The 21,311-nt window shown below is 38.6% G+C and overlaps 1 protein-coding gene across 5 annotated transcripts in view; it reads left to right on the top strand.

The window, feature by feature from the left end:
* Positions 1-18,624, top strand: part of LOC122564004 (sodium-dependent serotonin transporter-like) — a 58,411-nt gene extending 39,787 nt beyond the window's left edge. For 3 of the 5 annotated variants that reach the window (XM_043718424.1, XM_043718426.1, XM_043718425.1), the window contains exons 10-15: positions 1,379-1,491; positions 3,123-3,254; positions 7,620-7,719; positions 9,988-10,088; positions 15,505-15,672; positions 18,457-18,624. In XM_043718424.1, the coding sequence (XP_043574359.1) occupies positions 1,379-1,491; positions 3,123-3,254; positions 7,620-7,719; positions 9,988-10,088; positions 15,505-15,672; positions 18,457-18,534 (692 nt within the window). In that variant the 3' untranslated portion in view covers positions 18,535-18,624. Of the gene's footprint in view, positions 1-1,378; positions 1,492-3,122; positions 3,255-7,619; positions 7,720-9,987; positions 10,089-14,503; positions 14,592-15,485; positions 15,673-18,456 lie in introns of those variants that run through there. The other 2 variants (XR_006315791.1, XM_043718427.1) reach the window with 2 other exon arrangements.
* The last annotated feature ends 2,687 nt before the right edge of the window (positions 18,625-21,311 follow it).

The raw sequence follows: 21,311 nt of genomic DNA, 5'->3' as shown, positions 1-21,311 counted from the left end.
TCCTCCCCCCCATTAAAATCAACAACACGATTGAAGTTGTTGACTTTAAGCCATTGTGAATGCTACAGTCGCCTAAGCCATTGCTGAATGGCACTCTTGAGCTTAAAATCTTTGCAGTCAATCATAGGTAACTACTAATATTGAGAAATAATCATGTTGCCCTCATTGGGTGCATTTTGATGTTTATCTTGGAAGTTTTGTGAATGCCAAGGGTCATTTACAAGTCAGCTCAAAAGATGGCCGAAGTTGGTTGATTTAGCCTTAACCTACATCCAAATGTGACTTTCTATATGCAAAGCAGGTTGTTAATCTTAGACGTTATGGCTGTTAGTGCCCATTTACACCTTTAGTAGCAAATCAAACTGACACAGGGATTGCAAACTACTTGAGAAACTGAAGACCTAAAGTCTATAGTTTCCATGTTATTTAGACAACATCAAAAGGAAATTTGGCAGGGGTTGGGATGGGGGAGTGAAATGGATGGAAGGGGTCACTGTTAATGAATTAAACAAGCATAAGGCAGTGCATGAGGTAAATCAAATTACCACAGTTTAGGTTTGTGCTAGTGTCTGCCTGTCTGCATGATCACAAAACATCTATTTTCAGTAAATTTTGGTGCCAGGCAGCCTCACATCTCATTGGTTTTATACAGTGGCCATTGGCCATGCAGCTTCCAATTCTCCCATCTACCTGACTGTGGTGTATTCAAATTACTTAACAGTGGGGTATCAGACAGCACAATTACCTAATTAATGTTATTTGTTGCTAATATCATGGATCCACTGAATTCCAGGACTTTATTTCAAATTGTCAGAGGAGATGTTATGCCAAGTCAACAGAAGAAGTTCAGCTGGATGAAAGGTCTTAATAATAACATTGACAATGAGACCTGAAGCTTCTGTCACAATATTTAAAAATATTTTTAATATATAACAATTCTATGTCTCCTCCTCTAAATTAAAAACTTCATTTAATCGCAATATACTTTATGGGATTCACCTTAAGGACGACAAATCGAAGAGTTTGAATAAATAGTTTGACAATTTGATTGTAAATTGTTTATAATCCCGGTGGTAACTGATTTAAATGTTCCAGTCAAATGCATGCACAGAGTTTGGTGATTTCCAGCAGTAACTGAGTGAATGCTATTCAAAGTATTTTCTGATTATCAGTCTAATCTTCAAGCCTCACTGACTAATTCATGTAGAAAAGTAAGAACGATGAAATTATGAGCTTCCTTACATGTGTCCGGTACCTTAGAAAGGCAGACTCCAAGCAAGAGGCTAGGATGCAAAGGTTTAAAAAGGAAGAAAGTATTGAAAGTATGTTTATTATTCTGATCGGTTTATAATATCTGCTTCTGCTTTTCTCCTCCTAGGCCCCAGTCTACTTTTCATTACTTATGCTGAGGCAATCACCAATATGCCTGCATCCACATTTTTCGCTATAATATTTTTCCTAATGTTGATCACATTAGGCTTGGACAGCACGGTAAGCAAAAGATCAGAGAGCCTCGATACTAGTCACCTGCTGAATTTTTTTTTTTTGCCTTACTAGTATTGAGTTGTTTCATATTTCAACATGCAGACAGCATGATATTTGATATGAAAGTATTTAAAATTTGTTTATGGATCATTGCTAATCACATGTCTGAGATGTTAAGAGACACCTCTAGAGTAGGTATGACTTCTACTCGTGCCTCCTGACCCAGAGATAGAGACATTACCATTACACCACCAGGCCCTTCAACATTCGTTGATAAATATTTTCCAGTCACCCTGTTCAGGGATGTTATGGCACATCTCTGGAGCAGGTGGGACTTTAAACCCCGATCTACTGCCTCAGAGATAGGGACATTACCACCTTACGGGAGACAGTGAGGTCTGCAGATGCTGGAGATCAGAGTTGAGAGTGTGTTGCTGGAAAAGCACAGCAGGTCAGGCAGCATTAAGGTGCAGGAAAACCGACGTTTCGGGCCAGAGCTCTTCCTGATGAAGGGCTCCAGCCTGAAATGTTGATTTTCCTGCTCCTTGGATGCTGCCTGACCTGCTGTGCTTTTCCAGCAACACACTCATTACCACCTTACCGCAGAGGACCTAAACATTTGTCTGAATACTTAGTTGGTTTAATGGAATCACTCTGAGATTACATCTTATTAAATAAATACATATACTGTTTTGAAAGAAAGGATGATGTTTTATTGGCCTTGGATGGCAGGAGTAGAGACCAGGGAGATTGATGAAATGCTGGAAATCAGCATTTGGGTAGCATCCTGACACCGTCCCCCTGAGAGTGAAATTTCTCGCAGGCAGGAATGGCTGGATGGCAAACTGAGGTGGGCAGTGAATTTAAATGGTCATTGGCCCTATGAAGAGCACTTTTGTCCTGGCAATTTGCATTCTTTGGTGGCCACTCAGCTCTTCAGCATGTGGAGAGGCCCCTAGCTGCAAGGAGCTTCCCTCTTAGCAGTTTCCTGTTTGGGTCATTTGACATGAAGACTCCATGGATCAGGAAGAGAGCTGCTAGTTACAAATGATATCCTCAAGCACCTGCACCCACCCTAGCTCATTGCTGGCACTGGAAGAGCTTCCCATTTACACTTCAGGCCCTGCCGGCTTCCCGCATGTCAAAAATTATTTAATACCCACATTTCAGCAGGTCCCTATAAGGTGGAGGTGCCCTCACATTGTCCCTACTTCCTTAGTGGTGATCACCAATCTCAATGCTATGGCTCCAGAGTAGCCAGGCTACTGATTGGGCAAGTAGAGTGGAAGGCCCATTCAGATCCCTGATTGGCCACCTCCCCTATCAGTCGTTCCCCTCCCCCCAGCAAAATTAAGGGGTAGGTGCCAATTGAGTCTACTGACTACCCTAAAACCTCCATGATCTCAAGCCATTTTAAAAGTGTCTAATCTTCCTTCCAAACCATACTGATGTTTTCACTATTTTTAACGAATTGTATATCATCATCTTCCATTTACAATGATATATGCAGGATTAACAGCAATAGAAACAGTAACAATTCATGAATGGTTTCCATGTGAGTTCGAAAATTCATTAAGTATGGATGTTCATGTAAAATAAAAAGAGTTTTGATCAGATCTTCTGCTTTTGTTCCTCAGTTTGCAGGCCTGGAAGGAGTGATAACGGCACTACTGGATGAATATTCAGAGTTACTTCGAAAACATCGTGAATGGTTTGTGCTTGGCCTGCTCATAGTCTGCTATTTGGGAGCTTTGAGCACCCTTACATATGTAAGTTGAAAGGTTTAACCTTAATCATCGTAAACTGCATACCAATTGCACTCTTATAATTACACTAGAGCCTCCTTAATATCTGTTAACTTCAGTTTCAGTTTAATATTGGATTATATTTACTTTGGTGCCATTTGTTTTAATAAATTCAAGATGTGTAAACATAGTGTGTACTTTGCCTGTTTGCCGTTTACCATTTGCAAAATTACTAATATTGGTACACGAGGTGATTCACCTGGTCCTTACCTTATGGCAACTTAGTATTTCATATCTTTGCTTTAGTGTCACTAATTTTATGGCCACTTTTAAATAAACATGCAGGGAAAAGACAAGGATGGGGGGAGCTGGGTAAGTTGAGGTTGGAAGAAGCCAGCACTGATGTGATGTGCTGAATGACTTCTTCTGTGTTGTAAACGCTTCTTTGATTCTTCACACATTTTTGGAAAAGCTGAAACCGTTTCATAAAATTCATCCCCCAGACAAGCAAACATTTGAAGCAGAAGAATTTGGAGAGCAGCAACAAGAGAAGGGGACAGGGGATTAGCTTTGAACTGCTAAAGCAGAATACCAACATAGATACAGTAGGCAGAATGACCACCTTCTAGAGCGTAAACATCTATTAAACAGAAATATTGCTTACAAAAAGCTTTTCTTGCTGTTGTATTAGTTGAAAATTGGTGAAGTCAGCAGTTGTGAATTCATAATGCAAAATGTGATTGGTTAGCCATGAGCCACATAGTGTCTTATATTTGTTTGTGCGTTGTGGGTGTGGATAGCTTTGGCAGCATGTATTGTCCAGTTCCTAATTCCCCTCAGATCTTCCAGTCTCCAAATAGTCAGAGATTAGACATCCCTTGAAAGATGTGTGCCAGAACCACCTGGAGGTTTGGATGCACAGACTATGTGGTAATTACCATGGAAGTTTACACTTTCCATGGGCAAAGATCCAGTGTCTGGACTACTCTGACAAAGTCCCAACTCTGAGTTAGAGTTGGAGAGTTCAGAGGGGTTCTTCGTTAGCTTAATAGTTAGCCACAAAATGTTTGACGAATTAAAACCTGTTCTAACCTGTAGCCAATTTGAATATTGCTGAAAAAAGAGACACTTTGAAACTTGCACTCGTCAAAAGAAATTTGCAAGAATACCAAACCGAGAGACAAAACCAGCGCTAAAGCTGCAGGAGAGGAGAGGGCTATTGGTTGGCTATGCTTTGACAAATCATTGTTTAAATCCTCACCCGCTCATTAACCCAATTGTCACCCTCCTCCTTCACACACCTACCTCATCTCCGTTGTGTTCAAATGACTTTGGGATCTCTGAACAGTATTTCCTCACTGAAACATGGCAGCCATCGCCATGTAGCTTCTATGAAGGTCCATTCCTTTGCTGCCTGCATGACTTGCTTAGTGTCACTGTTGGGATTGTACTTGCATCAAAGTTGAACCTGAAAAAATCCTGGGAAGATATGTGGGTCACATCTTGTCTGATCTGGGTCTTAGAAAGGGCTTTTGAAGACATGGGAAAACAGAATGAAAGCTTTGCATTCACAACAGCAAGTAACCAAAATGGAAAGTTTTCTTTATAATTTTGCTTTGTTTCACTGATGAATGTCAATTCAAACAGATTGATTTAAACATTTAGCTACATTGTGCATTGCAGCTACATGCTACTTTCCTTGGTTAGAGGAATGACTCAGTTTAACCTGTAGACTCCTCCATTGACTTAACCGCTCCCATCATAAGCAGATCATTTAAACTTGTAATATTTGGGTAAATCTCAAGATTCAAATCCTTGCCGATTTTCTTCATCCTTCTCACCACCCCATTCATTAAACAACTCAGATTTCTTTTTCTGGGAAAGTGTGTTACACAACTGCTTTTATTGCACTTCATAATGTGAGGCAAACACTTTATTACTTAACTGTAATTGGAATGCCTGGAATGATGTCAATTCTAAATTGTTGAGCAAAATGACACTTGCTTATCATTTTGACTCATTGTTTCCTGGCATGTGTTCAATGGGATCTTGATCAGATGGGCCAATAGGCCAAGGAGTGGCAGATGGAGTTTAATTTCAATAAATGTGAGGTGCTGCATTTTGGAAAGGCAAATCAGGGCAGGACTTATACACTTAATAGTAAGGACCTGGGAGTGTTAATGAACAAAGAGACCTTGGAGTGGAGGTTCATAGATCATCAAAAGTGGAGTTGCAGGTAGATAGGATAGTGAAGAACATTTGATATGCTTCCCTTTGTTGGTCAGTACAGGAGTTGGGGGGTCATGTTGCGACTGTACAGGACATTGGTACGGCCACGTTTGGAGTAGTGTGTGCAATTCTGGTCTCCCTCCTATAGGAAGAATGTTGTGAAACATGAAAGGGTTCAGAAAAGATTTACAGGGATGTTGCTTGGATTAGAGATTTTGAGATCTAGCGAGAGGCTGAATAGACTAGGGCTATTTTCCCTGCAGCATCGGAGATTTATAAAATCATGAGGGGCATGGTCAGAGTAAATAGGCAAAATTCCCTGGGGTGGGGGGAGTCCAAAACTAGAGAGCCAAGGTTCAGGGTGAGATGGGAAAGACTTAAAAGGGACCTAAGGGGCATTTTTTTTCACACAGAAGGTGGTGCGTCTATGGAATGACCTGCCGGAGGAAGTGGTAGAGGCTGGTACAATTACACCATTTAAAAGACCTCTGGATGGGTATATAAACAGGAGGGGTTTACAGAGATATAGGCCAAATGCTGGCAAATGGGACTAAATTGATATAAATAGGATATCTGGTTGGCATGGACGAGTTGGACTGAAGAGTCCATTTCCGTGTTGTATATCTCTGTGACACTATCATTCTATGAGCAGAGGACTAAAGAGGGTTATTCCTACATACTAACTGGTTGAAAACTATTGATTCTGGATAAACCAGACCTCCCTCCACATGGACAATATTATCCATATTTTTTAGCAGTGTAGGATTATCCTGCTTTTAGATATCAAGATCACAATTGTGCAATCAAAAAACCTTTCCTGATTTGTTGTACAATATACCAATTTTTAGCTGGATTTTAATTCCTGGTGGTCCACCGATCAAATAAAATGATGAATTGACAATGAGCCTCTGTTCTCTGTAACCTGTGATCTTGTCAAATCATTCATGCTTTGTCTGCACACCCCTGAGAATTCATATTATTCTTCTCATTAATACCTCTATCAGTCAAACCACCTCTCACCTTTGCATTTACATGTGTGTATCTCTCCAATTCTAAAGTTTCAAACTCCTGTTTTTAATGGTTGTGTACATTGGATTTTGTACTTTGTACATGAGGGATCTGATAACCCTGCAAATGTTCTAACCAATATTTATCCCATCACCAATGTCATCCAAACAAATTATCTATTCATTATCTCCTTGTGGGACTTTTCTGCACACAAATTAGTTGCCATGCTTATGCGCTTCAAAAGTTCTTAATTGTCTGTAAAGCACATTGGGGCACCTTGGTGTCATTATAGCATTATGGAAAGAAATGATTTAATTGTTGTGAAAGTGTCTTGTATATTGCCCTATAACCTTGCATTTCCCATGGCTAATTCACTTAACCTGCCCATCTCAGGACACTATGGGCAATTCAGCATGGCTAATCCACCTAACCTGCCCATCCTAGGACTCTACGGGCAAGTCAGCATAGCTAATCCACCTAACCTGCCCATTCCAGGACTCTACAGACAATTCAGCATGGCTAATCCACCTAACCTGCCCATTGTTGGACTGTGGGAGGACACCAGAGCACCCACACACAGACACAGGGAGAATGTGCAAACTCCACACAGACAGTCGCCCGAGGCAGATATTGAACCTGGGTCCCTGGCGCTGTGAGCCAGCAGTGCTAACCACTGTACCATCCACTTTCTTATAGCTACAAAACGTTGATGCAATGGTATTTTGATGAACTGTTGCTTTTGTTAGTTGTATTGCGAAGGTGAATAACACAATAGAGACAGGTCCTCAAGACTCTGTTATGCATTTACATTTAGGGAATAATGTAGTAACCAAGCCCAGGTTAATGCTGTGGGGACACCATCTTGGTGACATTTAAATTAAATTAGTAAAATCTGGAATTGAAAGCTAGTTTTAGCAAAGTTGTTGTTAAAATTCGGTTCACTACTCTGGGGAGAAAACCTGCCATTCTAACCCAATTTAAGACTCTAGACTCACAACATTGACTCTTAACCATCCTGTGAAATGGCAGAGTAAGTTATTCTGTTCAAGGGTAACTGGAAGTGGGAAACAAGTGCAAGACTTGCCAATGATGCCCACATCTCATAATTGTTTTGAAATGATGAATAATGGTCATATATTTCTGCTATTTCAGGGTGGGGCATTTGTGGTGAAATTTTTTGAAGAATATGCTACTGGAGCTGCTATCATTGCTGTTGTTTTTCTAGAATCAATAGCAGTGTCTTGGTTTTATGGTAAGTGAATTTACACTGAAGAATCGTGTGCAACATTGGGGGAACTTGAATTCAGTAAGATAGATTGCTGAACATATTTCTCATCATTATACATTTGAGGAGCACAGGATGTTCAGAACCTAAATGGCTTTAATGGATTGTCCTTTTTAAAAATGTATCCTTTCATCATGTTTCTTTTGCTAAGATTTTACAATATGTTGATCAGATTATGCTTAAAATGATTAGTTTGGTAACCAGGTAACAAAATGATCTACTCCCGTGATAAAGGATCTGATAGAAAAATCTGTTACGAGCAATCCCAGGTATAACATTGATGTGATAGTGAAGAACTGTGACTGAAGCCTTAGCAAAGATGTTACTATTTATGAAGAATCCCAAACTAGGAAGCACATATATGATCATTAGTAAGGAGTCCAAAAAGGACCTCAAGATACACTCCTTTAACCAGAATGTGTTAAGAATGAATATTTGTAATGCTTCAATTGTATTGGAGCTTGGTTAGCCTACATCTGAAGTATGTGGGCAATTTTAGCCTCCTCAACTCCAGAAAGATGTTATTGGCAGAGAGGAACTGCAATGGAGGTTCATCAATCTTGTTCTTGGGATGACGGGATTGTCCTTTGAAGAGAGATTGAGCAAGTCTAGCATGTATTCTTTAGGGTTTTGAAGAATAAGACATGATTAGATTGAAACCTACAAAATACATAATTGGATAGACTCAGGGAAGATGTTTCTGCCAGTTGTACATCCAGAACAACCTAAAAATAAAGGGGATGCCACTTAACCCCGAGATGGGAGTTTTTTTTGTACTCAGAGGGCTGTGAACCTTTGGGTTTCTTCATGCCAGAGGACTGTGGAACCTCAGTGTTTGAGTATGTTTAAGGTAGAGATTTATAGATTTCTGATGACCAATGGCATATAGAGAGGATTATGGCAATTGGGAAGGGTAAAATGCATTGAAAATGTTTGATTATCTACGATGATATAGGATAGCATGGCAGATCATTTGAATGGCTCACTTCTGTTCCTGTCTTTGTATATCGCAGTTGAGGCAAAAAGCATAGATGCATTAGGAGGAAACTAGTTAAAGAAAAAAGGTTTATAGGATATATTGATAGGGATGGTTGATGAAGAGTGGGAGGAGTGAAGTATAAATACTAGTTTAGATTAGATTCCCCTACAGTGTGAAAACAGGCCCTTTGGCCCAACAAGTCCACACCAACCCTCCGAAGAGCAACCCACCCAGACCCATTCCCCTACACCAAATACTATGGGCAATTTAGCATGGCCAATTCACCTAACCTGTGCATCTTTGGATTGTGGGAGGAAACCGGAGCACCCGGAGGAAACCCACACAGACATGGGGAGAATGTGCAAACTCCACACTGACAGTTGCCCGGGGCAGGAATTGAACCTAGGTCCCTGCCGCTGTGAGGCAGCAGTGCTAACCACTGAGCCACCGTGCTGTTTGGACCAGTTGGACCAAATGTCTTTCTGTTCTGTAAATTGCATTTCAGCTTGAGCAAAGTTAAAAAAAATCTCACAACACCAGGTTATAATCCAACAGGTTTATTTGGAAGCACTAGCTTTTGGAGCGCTGCTCCTTCATCAGGTGTCTCCAAATCACAGCTTGAGCAATGCAGCCTTGAAAGAAGAGTTAGGGAGATGGCTAAATTAGAAACATAAAATAAATATTCTAGATAAGCTAAACACAGATTATTTTAAATAAGTGGAAATTGATGACAAATAAACTTCAGCACAGGTATCAGGAAAACATTTATTATATGATCCACCAAACAAAGTCGAGCCTCCCAACTACTCCATTGTCCTCCAAGAGCCACGTTAAAATCCATCAGTTTGATCAAAGTTTTGGTCATCCCTGCCAACATTAACTTTATGTCAGTGTCTTTTTTACTTACCCGCACCTTTGTTGAATTGGGACTTTTTAAATGCGAGAATGATGCAGGATGTTTTGATAATTAATTATGAAGAATAATGTAGAATCAAAGTTATATATGTTTAGTGACCAAGTTACATTTGCATAACTTGCACGTGCCCCATCCTATAATCTCCACCTGAAAACTTCACTTGGTTTTGACCCCCATAAGGAGATGGACTAGGAAGATCTTTTGATAAAAAAAATCAGTTGTTGCACTCTCATATAGGATTACCAAGAGGGAACATGTCAGTAAAGAACTGCTGTATATAGAGCTTCCATTTGTTTGAATTAATTCCTATTCATTTTCCATTCTGGTCTTACTACTTTAGGAATGAAACGTTTCTGCAGGGATGTTAAAGAAATGCTTGGTTTTAGCCCTGGCTGGTACTGGCAGATATGCTGGTTTGCGATTAGTCCACTTTTCCTACTGGTAAGATTAGCCTTGACGGCAGTTTTTCAACAACTTGTTACTGATTTATATCTAGTACTAATTAAAGATGGGGCACTCATTTCAAGGCACAGGAAACTGACAATATGGGTGTAACAGCGATCACATTAACATTTGCATTAGCATTGAAGCAATAGCACAAATTCTGAGCTTCAGTAATATACCCTGTGCTTGATCAAGGTGATCTTTCTGTTTCTGCGCACTTCTGTCATATTGAACAAACATTCCGATTTGTAAATGTAAAAGCAGATGTTTACTGTGTATCCGTTGGGATTGAAATGATTTATTTAATGTAAGATATAAAGGCCCTTTCATCTCCTTTGGATGGACCCAAGATGCAATATCTGTGTTAAAATGTGCTTCAATACACAATCCCTGTAAAGAAATTTACTGACCTTTGCAAATCAAACAGCCTTTAGAGAGCTTAGATACTCAAAGATAGAACTCTTTGATTGGAAGGCTTTTAATATTTTCTCACTGTTCCTTGCCACAAAATCTCAGAATTGTTAGGGTGCAGAATTAAGCCATGCTTTGCGTTTGAACTAACTTTCCAACCAGCATTCTGACTGAACAGCATTCATCTGCCTTTTCCCCATATCCTTGCACATTGTTTCTATCTAAATAAACATCCAGTACCTTATTGAATGCTTCGATTAAGCTTGCTTTCCCCCACACTTCCAGGCAGTGCATTCCAGACTGGGACCACTTGTGTGAAAATGTCTTCTCTCATGCCACATTTGTGCTCTTTGAGAGTCCATACATTTTATATCAACAGCATTGACCCTTTCTATTGACCTCTTCAAAAACTCAGTTTCCCCTTTAGAAATCCAGGCTAGCCCTTCCTAATCAACCCATGTGATTACTAATTTTATTCCAGTTATTCAATTTATTACCATCCAGTCTTGCAGTTCCTTGAGTCAGATGTGTGTTATCACTATAACATCATATTTTCACATGGCAATCTGCACCTGTAATTTCCCCAATCTTATTTATTATACTCTGTGCATTCACATGCATTTAGACTTCATTAATTTCTCAATCAATTTTCTGTTAATTAAAGGTATATTAAGTAAAGCAATTAATTACTGTGAATCAAAGCTTTTATATTGATAGCCATGGCATTATAGATTTCCTGTAAAGTGTCAAAGAATATTTTAAGTGTCACCCTTCAGTTATGGTACACTATTAACTTTTACTTGTATATTAAAATAAGGTCTCAAGGCCATAAAATGTAGGAGCAGAATTAAATCATTTGGCCCAACAAATCTGCTCTGCCATTTGGTTATGGCTGATATGTTTCTCAATCTCATTCTCCTGCCTTCACCCCATAACCCTTGATCCCCGTACTAACCACGAACCTGTCTATCTCTACCTGAAATATACTGAGTGATCTGACCTCCACAAACGTTTGTGGCAATGAGTTCCACAGACTCATCGCTCTCTGGCTGAAGAAATTCCTCCACATCCCAGTTCTAAAGGGTTGCCCCTTCACTCTGAGGTTGTGCCCTCTGGTCCGAGTCTCTCCTACTAGAGGAAATGTCTACTCTATCCAAGGCTGTCAGTGTTGTGTAAGTTTCAATCAGATCCCCCTCTCATCCTCCTAACCTCCATCAAATACTGACCCAGAATCCTCAACTGCTCCTCACGTAACAAGCTTTCATCCCCGGGATCGTTCTCTGCTGGAGCCTCTCAAAGGCCAGCACATCCTTCATTAGATACAGTGCTCAAAACTGTTCTCAATATTCTGAATGTGTCTGAATATGCTGCCTCAGCAAGTCATCTCTGTTCTTGTATTCTAGCCCTCTTGAAATGAATGCTAACTTTGCATTTGCCTTCCTGACTGCCAACTAAACCTGCATGTTATCCTTAAGAGAATCCTGAACTAGGACTCCTAAGAACCTTTGTGCTTCAGATTTCTGAAGCCTTTCCCCATTTATAAAATAGTCCAAACCTCTATTTTTCCTACCAAAGTACATAATCTTACATTTTTCCCACGATGTATTCCACCTGCCACTTCTTTGCTCACTCTCCTTGCCTGTTCAAGTCCTTCTGCAGCCTCCTCAAACTACCTGGCCCTCCAGTTATCTACGTGTCATCTGAAAACTTGGCAACATTGTCTCCAGTTCCTTAACTGGGTTGTTAATCCATAACATGACTAGTTATGGTCTCAACACTGACACCTGGGAACTCCACTAGTCACCAGCTGCCATTCTGAAAAAGAATTCTGCCTGTCAGCCAATCCTATATCCCTGCCAGTATCTTGCCCCTAATGCCATAGGCTGATACCTTATTTAGCAGCCTCCTGTGTGGCACCTTGTTAAAGGCCTTCTGGAAAACCAATAGATCACAACCACCGACTCTCCTTTGTTAATGTGCTTGTTATGCCCTCCAAAGAATTCTAACAGATTTGTCAGGCATTACCACCCCTTGACAAAGCTGTGCTGACTCAGCCCGATTTTACCATGCGAATCCTCTCATGGAGCATTGAGAATGTTATTAATGATAGCACCAAACTGACATTAAAGATACCTGTAATAATTTGAAAGGAGAGCAGGAAGTTTTCCCAGGCCACTATTTGCCCCTTAACCAGCAGTGTCAAACCAGGGCTTTTGCTCAAAACGTCGACTTTCCTGCTCCTCAGATGCTGCCTGACCTGCTGTGCTTTTCCAGCACCACTCTAATTTTGACTGTGCCAACACCAGACCCATGCCAGGTTCTCTCAGCATTTACCTCATTTTTGTTTGTCACACTTTTCTAAGTACAAATTAGCAGTGGCTTTCCCCTATATTCCATTAGGAACTGTGCATCAGTGATTTTGGTTGGTTAGAAATTTAATTAGTATCAGAAGGGTACATTATAGTCTGTAACCCCACCCAAAGCTGGTGGTCAGTTAGTTCATTTGACTGGACACCTGGTTTGCTTTGCAGAGTGACATTAACAGTGTGGATTCAATTCCCACATCAGCCGAGGTTACCCCCTTCTTAACCTGTTCCCTCACCTGAGGTGTGGTGACCGTCAGGTTAAATTCTCTCTAATGAGAGAGCAGCCTCATGGCTATCTGGAACTATGGCAACTTCTCCTTTACAGAGGTGTCAAAGACCATCTTTCTTACTTATTACAAAAGTGGAAAGCAGAAATTGGAAGTTAAAATGTTATTGGTACTTTCATGGCAAACTTATAAAATCTTCCAATAAAGATTTTTATCAGCATCTCTGTTTGGATCTTTTCCTGGTGATTTTTTTAATATATATATTTAAACTCCAGTATTAGCGTCAGTGAAACAGCTTTGGAGGAATGCCAGCACCTTGCAACATGGGCAAAACTGATTTGACGAATTGCACACAAAGCTAATCCTTGTGGGTTACTGATTATTAATTGATATAGTAACTGCCTTTGGATCCTTAAATTCATTAAAATCTCTCAACATGTTCCTTTAATGATGCTATTGCTATTCATCATTTAAAGAAACGGTTTGTTGAAAATGCTCACTCTTTAACTACTGGAATTGAAAGTATCTATTTCAATACAGCTTGATTTTTACTTCAGAGACCCACACCTATGGCACTACAACTTGGAACAAAATCGCAGCTTATGTTTGAGTTGACTTTATTTCAATTGATCTCTCCACCTTAGCCTGAATATACTAAACCAATTTAGTATCCTTTTCATAGCCGTTTACGGACATTACCCTACAGAATTGCAGATGTGTTGGCTCAAGTTTTTTCTCATTTAAACTGTGAATGCATAAAATTAAGAGCAAGAAAATGTTTAAAAATCAGGTCAAATATCTTGGAAGGGAATATTTCAGAACAAGATTTATTTGGCAGACTCAAGAGTAGATATTTAACTTGAATGAACCCATTAAATAAAGCCACTTGACAATCAGTTGATAATGGTTTTAGATCCCAAGCTGTCCCATCAATTCATTATCTAAATACCACAACCATAATAAAATTAATTTACTGCTAAGCTAAATACATTATTTTTGTAACTGCAGTGTTACATTGCGAAAGATTTTGTTGAAGTTAACTCATTGCGTAACACAGGTTAGGTCTGCTAAAGTTCATAGCTCATGAAAGGCTACATCCATTGGGTGGAAATATAGAAGTCCTATCAAATTAATATTCATAGAAACAAAGCAAATTGTATATATATATGTGCATACACTTATATTTCAGTTCAAATGGGCATTGGTTCCAATAAATCTGAGCAACAAGCAATACCATCCTTACACCATTTAATATGAACTGTTGCTGTGATTTGTACCCAACATACTGATGCCTGAATGAGTAATGGTCATGGACACTTGTACCATTTTTAGGAGGTCTTGTGAGGAAAAAAAATTATTGCTGAAAATGGAGATATGTTGCTGAAGCTTTTCATTTTGTTCTTATCAGGACAAATTAAAGAAATACTACAGGAGAAAACAATAGTTAACTATTGCTCAAAAGGAGGCAACAAGTTACCAGCTGTCTGTGCTCCCATGTAAGATTTTTTAAAAGTGCAAGACTTGAACATATTCCTTTTGTTTGCAGAGAACAGGTCTTTGTGTAAGCTTCAAGCAAGAATAAATGAGCAACACTGAGCTCAACTGATCATCCTAAATTGTTCATTGATGCACGCTTAAGATTATTTACCATATGCTACCTATTTATGGAATGATATCCAATAGATGGTATTTTCTTTGGATTTAACAAGCTTAGGTTGGTTGAGTACAATCTGTATTCTGCCTATCATAAATATCTGAAGGAACATGCTAAATGAAAAGCTTTGGTAAAAGTCTTTTTAAATCAACATTCAAGTTCTGTATTGCCAATCTCCTTTCAGAAAAATTAGTGGTTATTTTTTGTCCATAGCAAGGACATATTCTTGATAGTGGAATGACATTGGCACTAAATGTAAATAATTACAAAGAGGAAATGATGTTAAATATTCTTTAAAGTATAATATACTTTACTACAAATCATTACTCAAAGTATTCAAAAAGAACAGAACATTGTACAAGCTTCCTGAGTTTTATTAAAGAAACTCAATTTGGAAATAAATAAAAGGGAGAAGTGTTGAACAAGGAAATTTAGTGTACTGCTGGACTGTTGTGACAAAGTATCTTTTGAATTTGGAGAAATTGGAAGACTTAGGGCAACTCTGTCCTAAGTGACCATCTAACCCATGTTATATCTGATCTGGGAATTAAATGCAAATTAAATGTGTCTGTAGCCATATTTAAACAGATGATACTTTATTCAACTCTAACTGTGGGAATACTTCATAGCATTATCAAACTTTTCAATAAACGACTCTTTGGCATCACTGAAAAAGGATAGATACAAATTGTTGTAAATCTGTATTTGATTGTTTCTCTCTTTCTGTTAACAACAGCTGTCCTATTTTTCAACAGTTCATCATTGGCAGTTTCCTGTCAACCCCTCTAGAACTTAAGCTCTTTAATTATTCATATCCTTATTGGACTACAGTAGTTGGCTACTGCATTGGTACTTCAACATTTATCTGTGTTCCGTCCTACATGGTTTACAAAATTATAATTACTCCAGGAACATTTAAACAGGTATGTGGCAGATGTTCAAGTGAGTCTTCACACTCAGTTTTGGTGACTAGTGGGGACAAGACCCTGGAAAGCAAACAATGTTCAGATTATTCCAAGGGAACTATGCAAGTGTCACAGATTGACCGACTGTTTGAAATGCTTGCTTGCTGATTCATTTGTTTATTTTCAGAAGTGTGTTTGATATCTCCTCATTGTTTAAGTGTAGAAGGAATTAATATCTAGCTTCCTGTTCGTTTTCTGCCAATTTTCTCATCTGCTTTGTGGAATATATTTTTAAAATTCTGGGGTAAAAGCTCCACAGGCATTAAACACTTCGCAATAGCTTACCCATTTTACATTCTTGGTAGCCCCATAATTGTGAGACAGAGACTCAGTCAGTGGGAGCTCTGAATTGCCTGTCCTTCACAATTTCAGGACTTCAGTATGAACCTAATCAAATGTAGTAACTGAAAAATAAAGTTAAAAGTTCAAAGCCCGGAGTGCTGCATGGCACCAAGTTTTGTACAAAGTAAAAATTTGAACCCATTCCTGCTGTTACTCAAATAGTGTAGATCATTTTGGAAAGAGTGGCTGGAATGCTTTAAGAAGCAGAAACATGAGCTAATTATTCCATTCCAGGGAAAGAGGGAGAGACAGCGGAGGCCCAGGCTAATGCTTTAGTGACAATTTCAGACACTGTCACAGCAGCTGGTGCTGTTTCAATTCAATTAATAAACCTGGAATATAAAGTTAATCCCAGTAATGATGTCCGTGACCACGAACAATCGTTGTTATAAAAACCCATTTGGTTTGCTAATTTCCTTTAGGAAAAGAAACCTGTCTTTCTTATCCAGTTTGGCCTAAAATACACCTTAGACACCCAGAAATTTGGTTGACTCTTAACTGCCCTATGAAATGGCCTGGAAGCTGCTTAGGGAAATTAGGGATGTGTAACAAATGCTGACCTTAGCTGTGAAAGCCGCATCCCCTGAAGGAATAAAGAAACTCAGGAACAAAAATTGAACTACCGGAACCAACATCCTGGCTGAGATGAATGAACTTAGCACAGACCAAATACTGAAGTAGGGAACATCCTGAGGGATTGGTATTGTCCACTTGCCTTGGGTGTTTTAGGTAAAAGCCCTGATGAAGGGCTTTTGCCCGAAACATTGATTTTCCTGCTCCTCGGATGCTGCCTGACCTGCTGTGCTTTTCCAGCACCACTATAATCTAGACCTTGGGTGTTGTTTTAGTCCAGTTGCCAGACTCCTGACTTTGATTCATCACTACAGTTTTAAGGCCCATTCCAGACCTTATAACATGGAACCGAATTATTAAGCCTTAATTGAAGCAGGCACAGAGGCAACTAGCCAGGAAACCTCACAAGCCCACTAGCATGCTGGATCCCTGATTTCATCCAATCACTGGGCTATTTTCACAGATGCATATGAACAAATTACAGGTCTACCTGCCCTCTGTCTCTTATCTTTGGAGGCTATCGTTTGCTTCATCAGTGTTTGCTTTGGGAACCCTCCAAGCATCTTTACTTGGATAATAAGCCTGGCACAGAGTCTCAGCTGATCAGCTTTCTCACATAGTGCAGGCATCTGATGCCCATTTGAGCTGGACAATGGGGTCCAAAGACTGTCAGCTAAAATCTTGGTGATGGTCTGGCTTGACAATTTTTTGCTTTCCTCCTTCAGTTAAAACTGCAGCAATTTGATTGTTCACCTCGACAAATAAATCCCACTCAGACTAATGGTTTAATAGTTACATACAAGGAACTCAGCTTCATAGTCAATAAAATGATCATGTCATGAAATGGTTATGCCCATTAGATAAATGAAATATGTAAATATCGTAAGTGATTGTTTTAAATTTTCCTGAATCATTGATTGCACTTCTTTCCTTTAGCATTCACAGCAATCATGCTTTTTCCTCAAAAGGAGTTAATGGACATTAGTGATGTTCCACTGAAAGTACTGTGCCTAAGATACCATGCTGAAGTGTCTACTTTTAATATGTTTAATTCTAGATATAATACCAGTCTATTCAGTTCTGTCCTCAACCAGCAGTGGCAAACAGCTCATACATTCTACTGCCACTGGATTACAATCAACTTTTTTCAACTCCCCATGCCTGTGGGGACAATTTGAAGGTCATTTCAAGCACCTAATTGACTCTCCAAGGATTAAGGCAAATTTCTGACCTGTGTGGTTCAGTATCACAGATAGCTATTCATTTCTCCACTGTTGGGAAGAATTGGTGTGTACAGTATATTACACCCAATAATTTTAGGTTATATTCTGAAAACTTGTTACAAACATTGTTTTTGAAGCAATTTGACAAGGCATATTTTCTTTTATATTCAATCAAGGGTTATAGACATGACTACATTTATTGACCGTCCATACTTGGCCCAGAGAACCATACCAATTTGTAACTATATTCATGATGGAGAAATAAATGTTTTGGCTCGTGAACAACGCAACAGACACATTAGAATAGCAACACATCCTGTAAAGGTTTAGTGTGTGCAGAATGGTCGCAGTTTTTATTGGACTGTTGTCAGACAGACACGTCTGTAAAGTTAAAACAGCACTATTGTAGATTACATTATTGTGCTATTACAGCTTGTATTCCATTATAATTTCATGACAGTATAAGAAAGCTGATTTTCTTTGTTTTATAAGTATGAGTCAGTAATTCATGTATTTTACACAATGTTGATTCAAAGAGTGACTTTTTAATTGTATACCAAAGAAATTATATGTAATAACATACTTAAAACTTGTATTTTAACAGCGACTGTTAAGAAGTATCACTCCAGAAGTTGACGAAAATGAAACTCCTAATTCTGGTATCCACCTGAATTCTGTTTGATACAACCATGATGGGTCTTACCTTCTTGGACTGACTGCTCAGATCAGTCAATGATATTTGAGAGGTCAAACTCATACCCCAAATTATTATGCTACACATTGTTTTTATAATAAATGAGTACCAGTGACTGGAGACTGTTGCTATGTCCTAAAATGATGTATTTTGTGTATTTTGAAGCAATTGGTATTGTAATTATAGTCAAGCAATTTATTGTTGAATTACAACATCAGAATTTTTTATGACCAAGCTGCCAAAGCAACATTTCAAAGATAATTAGAAATTTAATTTTAACATAAGATGGAGTTTGGTTTGGTTGTTAAAGGTTACATGAAGTCATTGTAATTGGCTTGTGTATTTGTTCAAAAGTGTAAATTGTTGACTTTTAGTCCAAGTGTAGTCATGAACCTGATTTTTGATGTATTTGATGGAAGACTTCACATCTATGTTCAGGGTGCCTTATCCATTATATGCTGTATTTCAATATTAATCATTGCTTTTATATTTAAAAAAAACTGCAGATAAATGGGAAATAAAGTGACCAAAAGGAAGAGGTAGCTGGAATAGCAAAAACAGATTTTTGTAATACTACATTCAAAACAAATCATTTAAAATATTGATCGTAATTTTTATAAACCATTTCATACATACATTTTTATATTTGAAGCTTCAAGACTCTGTTAAGTACTCACGTAAGAGCATTGAGTGACAGGAGTTAGAAGGTCATGTTGCAGCTGTACAGGACATTGGTTAGGCCACTTTTGGAATAGTGTGTGCAATTCTGGTCTCCTTCCTATTGGAAGTTCAGAAAAGCTGTATAAGGATGTTGCCAGGATTTGAACTATAGGGAGAGGCTGAATAGGCTGGGGCTGTTTTCCCTGGACTGTCAGAATAGGAAAGTTTCAGAGGGATATGGACCAAATGCTGGCAAAGGGGACTAGATTAGGTTAGGATATCTGGTTGGCATGAATGAGTTGGTCTGTTTCACTGCTCTACTGTTGTCCAAACTTAATGTGATGGTTACCCTGGACATTGTAGTCAAGTGGAGAAAGTGAGGTCTGCAGATGCTGGAGATCAGAGCTGAAAATGTGTTGCTGGAGAAGCGCAGCAGGTCAGGCAGCATCCAGGGAACAGGAGAATCGACGTATCGGGCATAAGCCCGAAGATTCCTGAAGAAGGGCTTATGCCCGAAACGTCGATTCTCCTGTTCCCTGGATGCTGCCAGACCTGCTGCGCTTCTCCAGCAACACATTTTCAGCATTGTAGTCAAGTAGCAACTTGAAAGCATTGAAAATTAATTGAACATCCACTGACAAGATTGTTGTAATTCAAACTACATCCAGGTGGTAGTATAATCCTTTGTCTTCACATATCTGATGACTGAGCTGCTAAAGTTTGATACACATCAATGTGTGTGGCATTTTTACCCAACCTACTTACTTCTTTCAGGACTATGATACTACAGCTGTTGTTCTGAGCTTATAAAGTTGCCCATGGTAGTTGAGTAATGTATGAATTTAATTTTCCATCAAAACATTGTAGAAAGAGAGACGAATTACACAATGCAAAAGAAAAACTTCCCTTTTGATGTAGAAGTCCAATTCTATGTTAGGTGAAGATTTCTACTGCAAAGAAAGGAAACCTACAAAACCATTTACCTTGCAGTTATCACTTTACATTGGGTCATGAAATAAAATGTGTTATACCTAGACATTTTAGAAGGCATCATCAGTCATTCGCATAATTATTCTAGCAACATTCATCACAATTCTCTTAAAAAGCCACTGCTACATAATTCAATCAATTAACAAGACATTAATTGACTACTGTTTGAATCAGAGTTTTTGTCTTTATACTCTCTGTGATGTTGTTTGCTCAGGTCTCATGTGAGACCGATTCGCAGTTATTTTCCTATAGTTACGTAAAATGATGGCACATTTCTGCTGCATCTGACCATGCAGATTAAGTTTCTTCTAATCAAAGCACTATTCGCGGGCAAATGTGAACTGCTATAAATGTAAATATTTAAAATTTCATTTTTAAAAAAATGACCAGACCAAATTATTTTGTTCTGAGGTAGATGAATTGAAAGTATTGATTGTAACAAAGGAAAACAGATTGATTTCCCAACAGCAACAAATATTTTGACTTTTTCTTCTCAGCTGCTTATTATTTCATTGTACAGCCAGAGAGGATTGAACAATTTGGCTACAGTCTCCCCTGGTATTGCTTCTGCCAAAAGAAACCAGTTAATACACAGTAAAATGAAAAATATTTTAAAATAGAATTTTTTTTACTAAAACAAAGAACAATCTTGCATCAAACAAGACACTCAAAAGTGATCCACATTGACCAAATCTTGAATTTATATCAGTGAAGTTGTTCCCTTAAATGTTTTTGTTGAGGGGTTTTGTCATTTAATAAATGATTCACTGGATTGTGTTGTTCAATTGAAAATCATTAGCTAAGAATCTAATTAAAATCTACTTAAATTGAGACCCAGAAGATGAATGAGCCCACTAAAACAATAAACTGAATAAGAACACACAGATTTGGATAGGAATGGGTCAGTCGGCTCCAGTAGCCTGCTTTAGCATTCAATAACATCATTGCTGAGCTGCTTGTGGCCTTGACTCTATATTCCAGCCTACTACTAATAACTAGACACCCTTGTTAGTCAGGAATGTTTCTAACACTTCCTCAAAAGTATTCAATAACGATGAATATTGTGATTGTAAGCACATTTGAGAAATTCTAAATATTATATACAGTGCACCAAA

Source organism: Chiloscyllium plagiosum, chromosome 28 (genome assembly GCF_004010195.1).
Source record: "Chiloscyllium plagiosum isolate BGI_BamShark_2017 chromosome 28, ASM401019v2, whole genome shotgun sequence".
In the NCBI taxonomy this organism is placed as follows: domain Eukaryota; kingdom Metazoa; phylum Chordata; class Chondrichthyes; order Orectolobiformes; family Hemiscylliidae; genus Chiloscyllium; species Chiloscyllium plagiosum.
The sequence above is the reverse complement of the archived record's forward strand: the minus strand, read 5'-3'. Positions and strand labels throughout refer to the sequence as shown.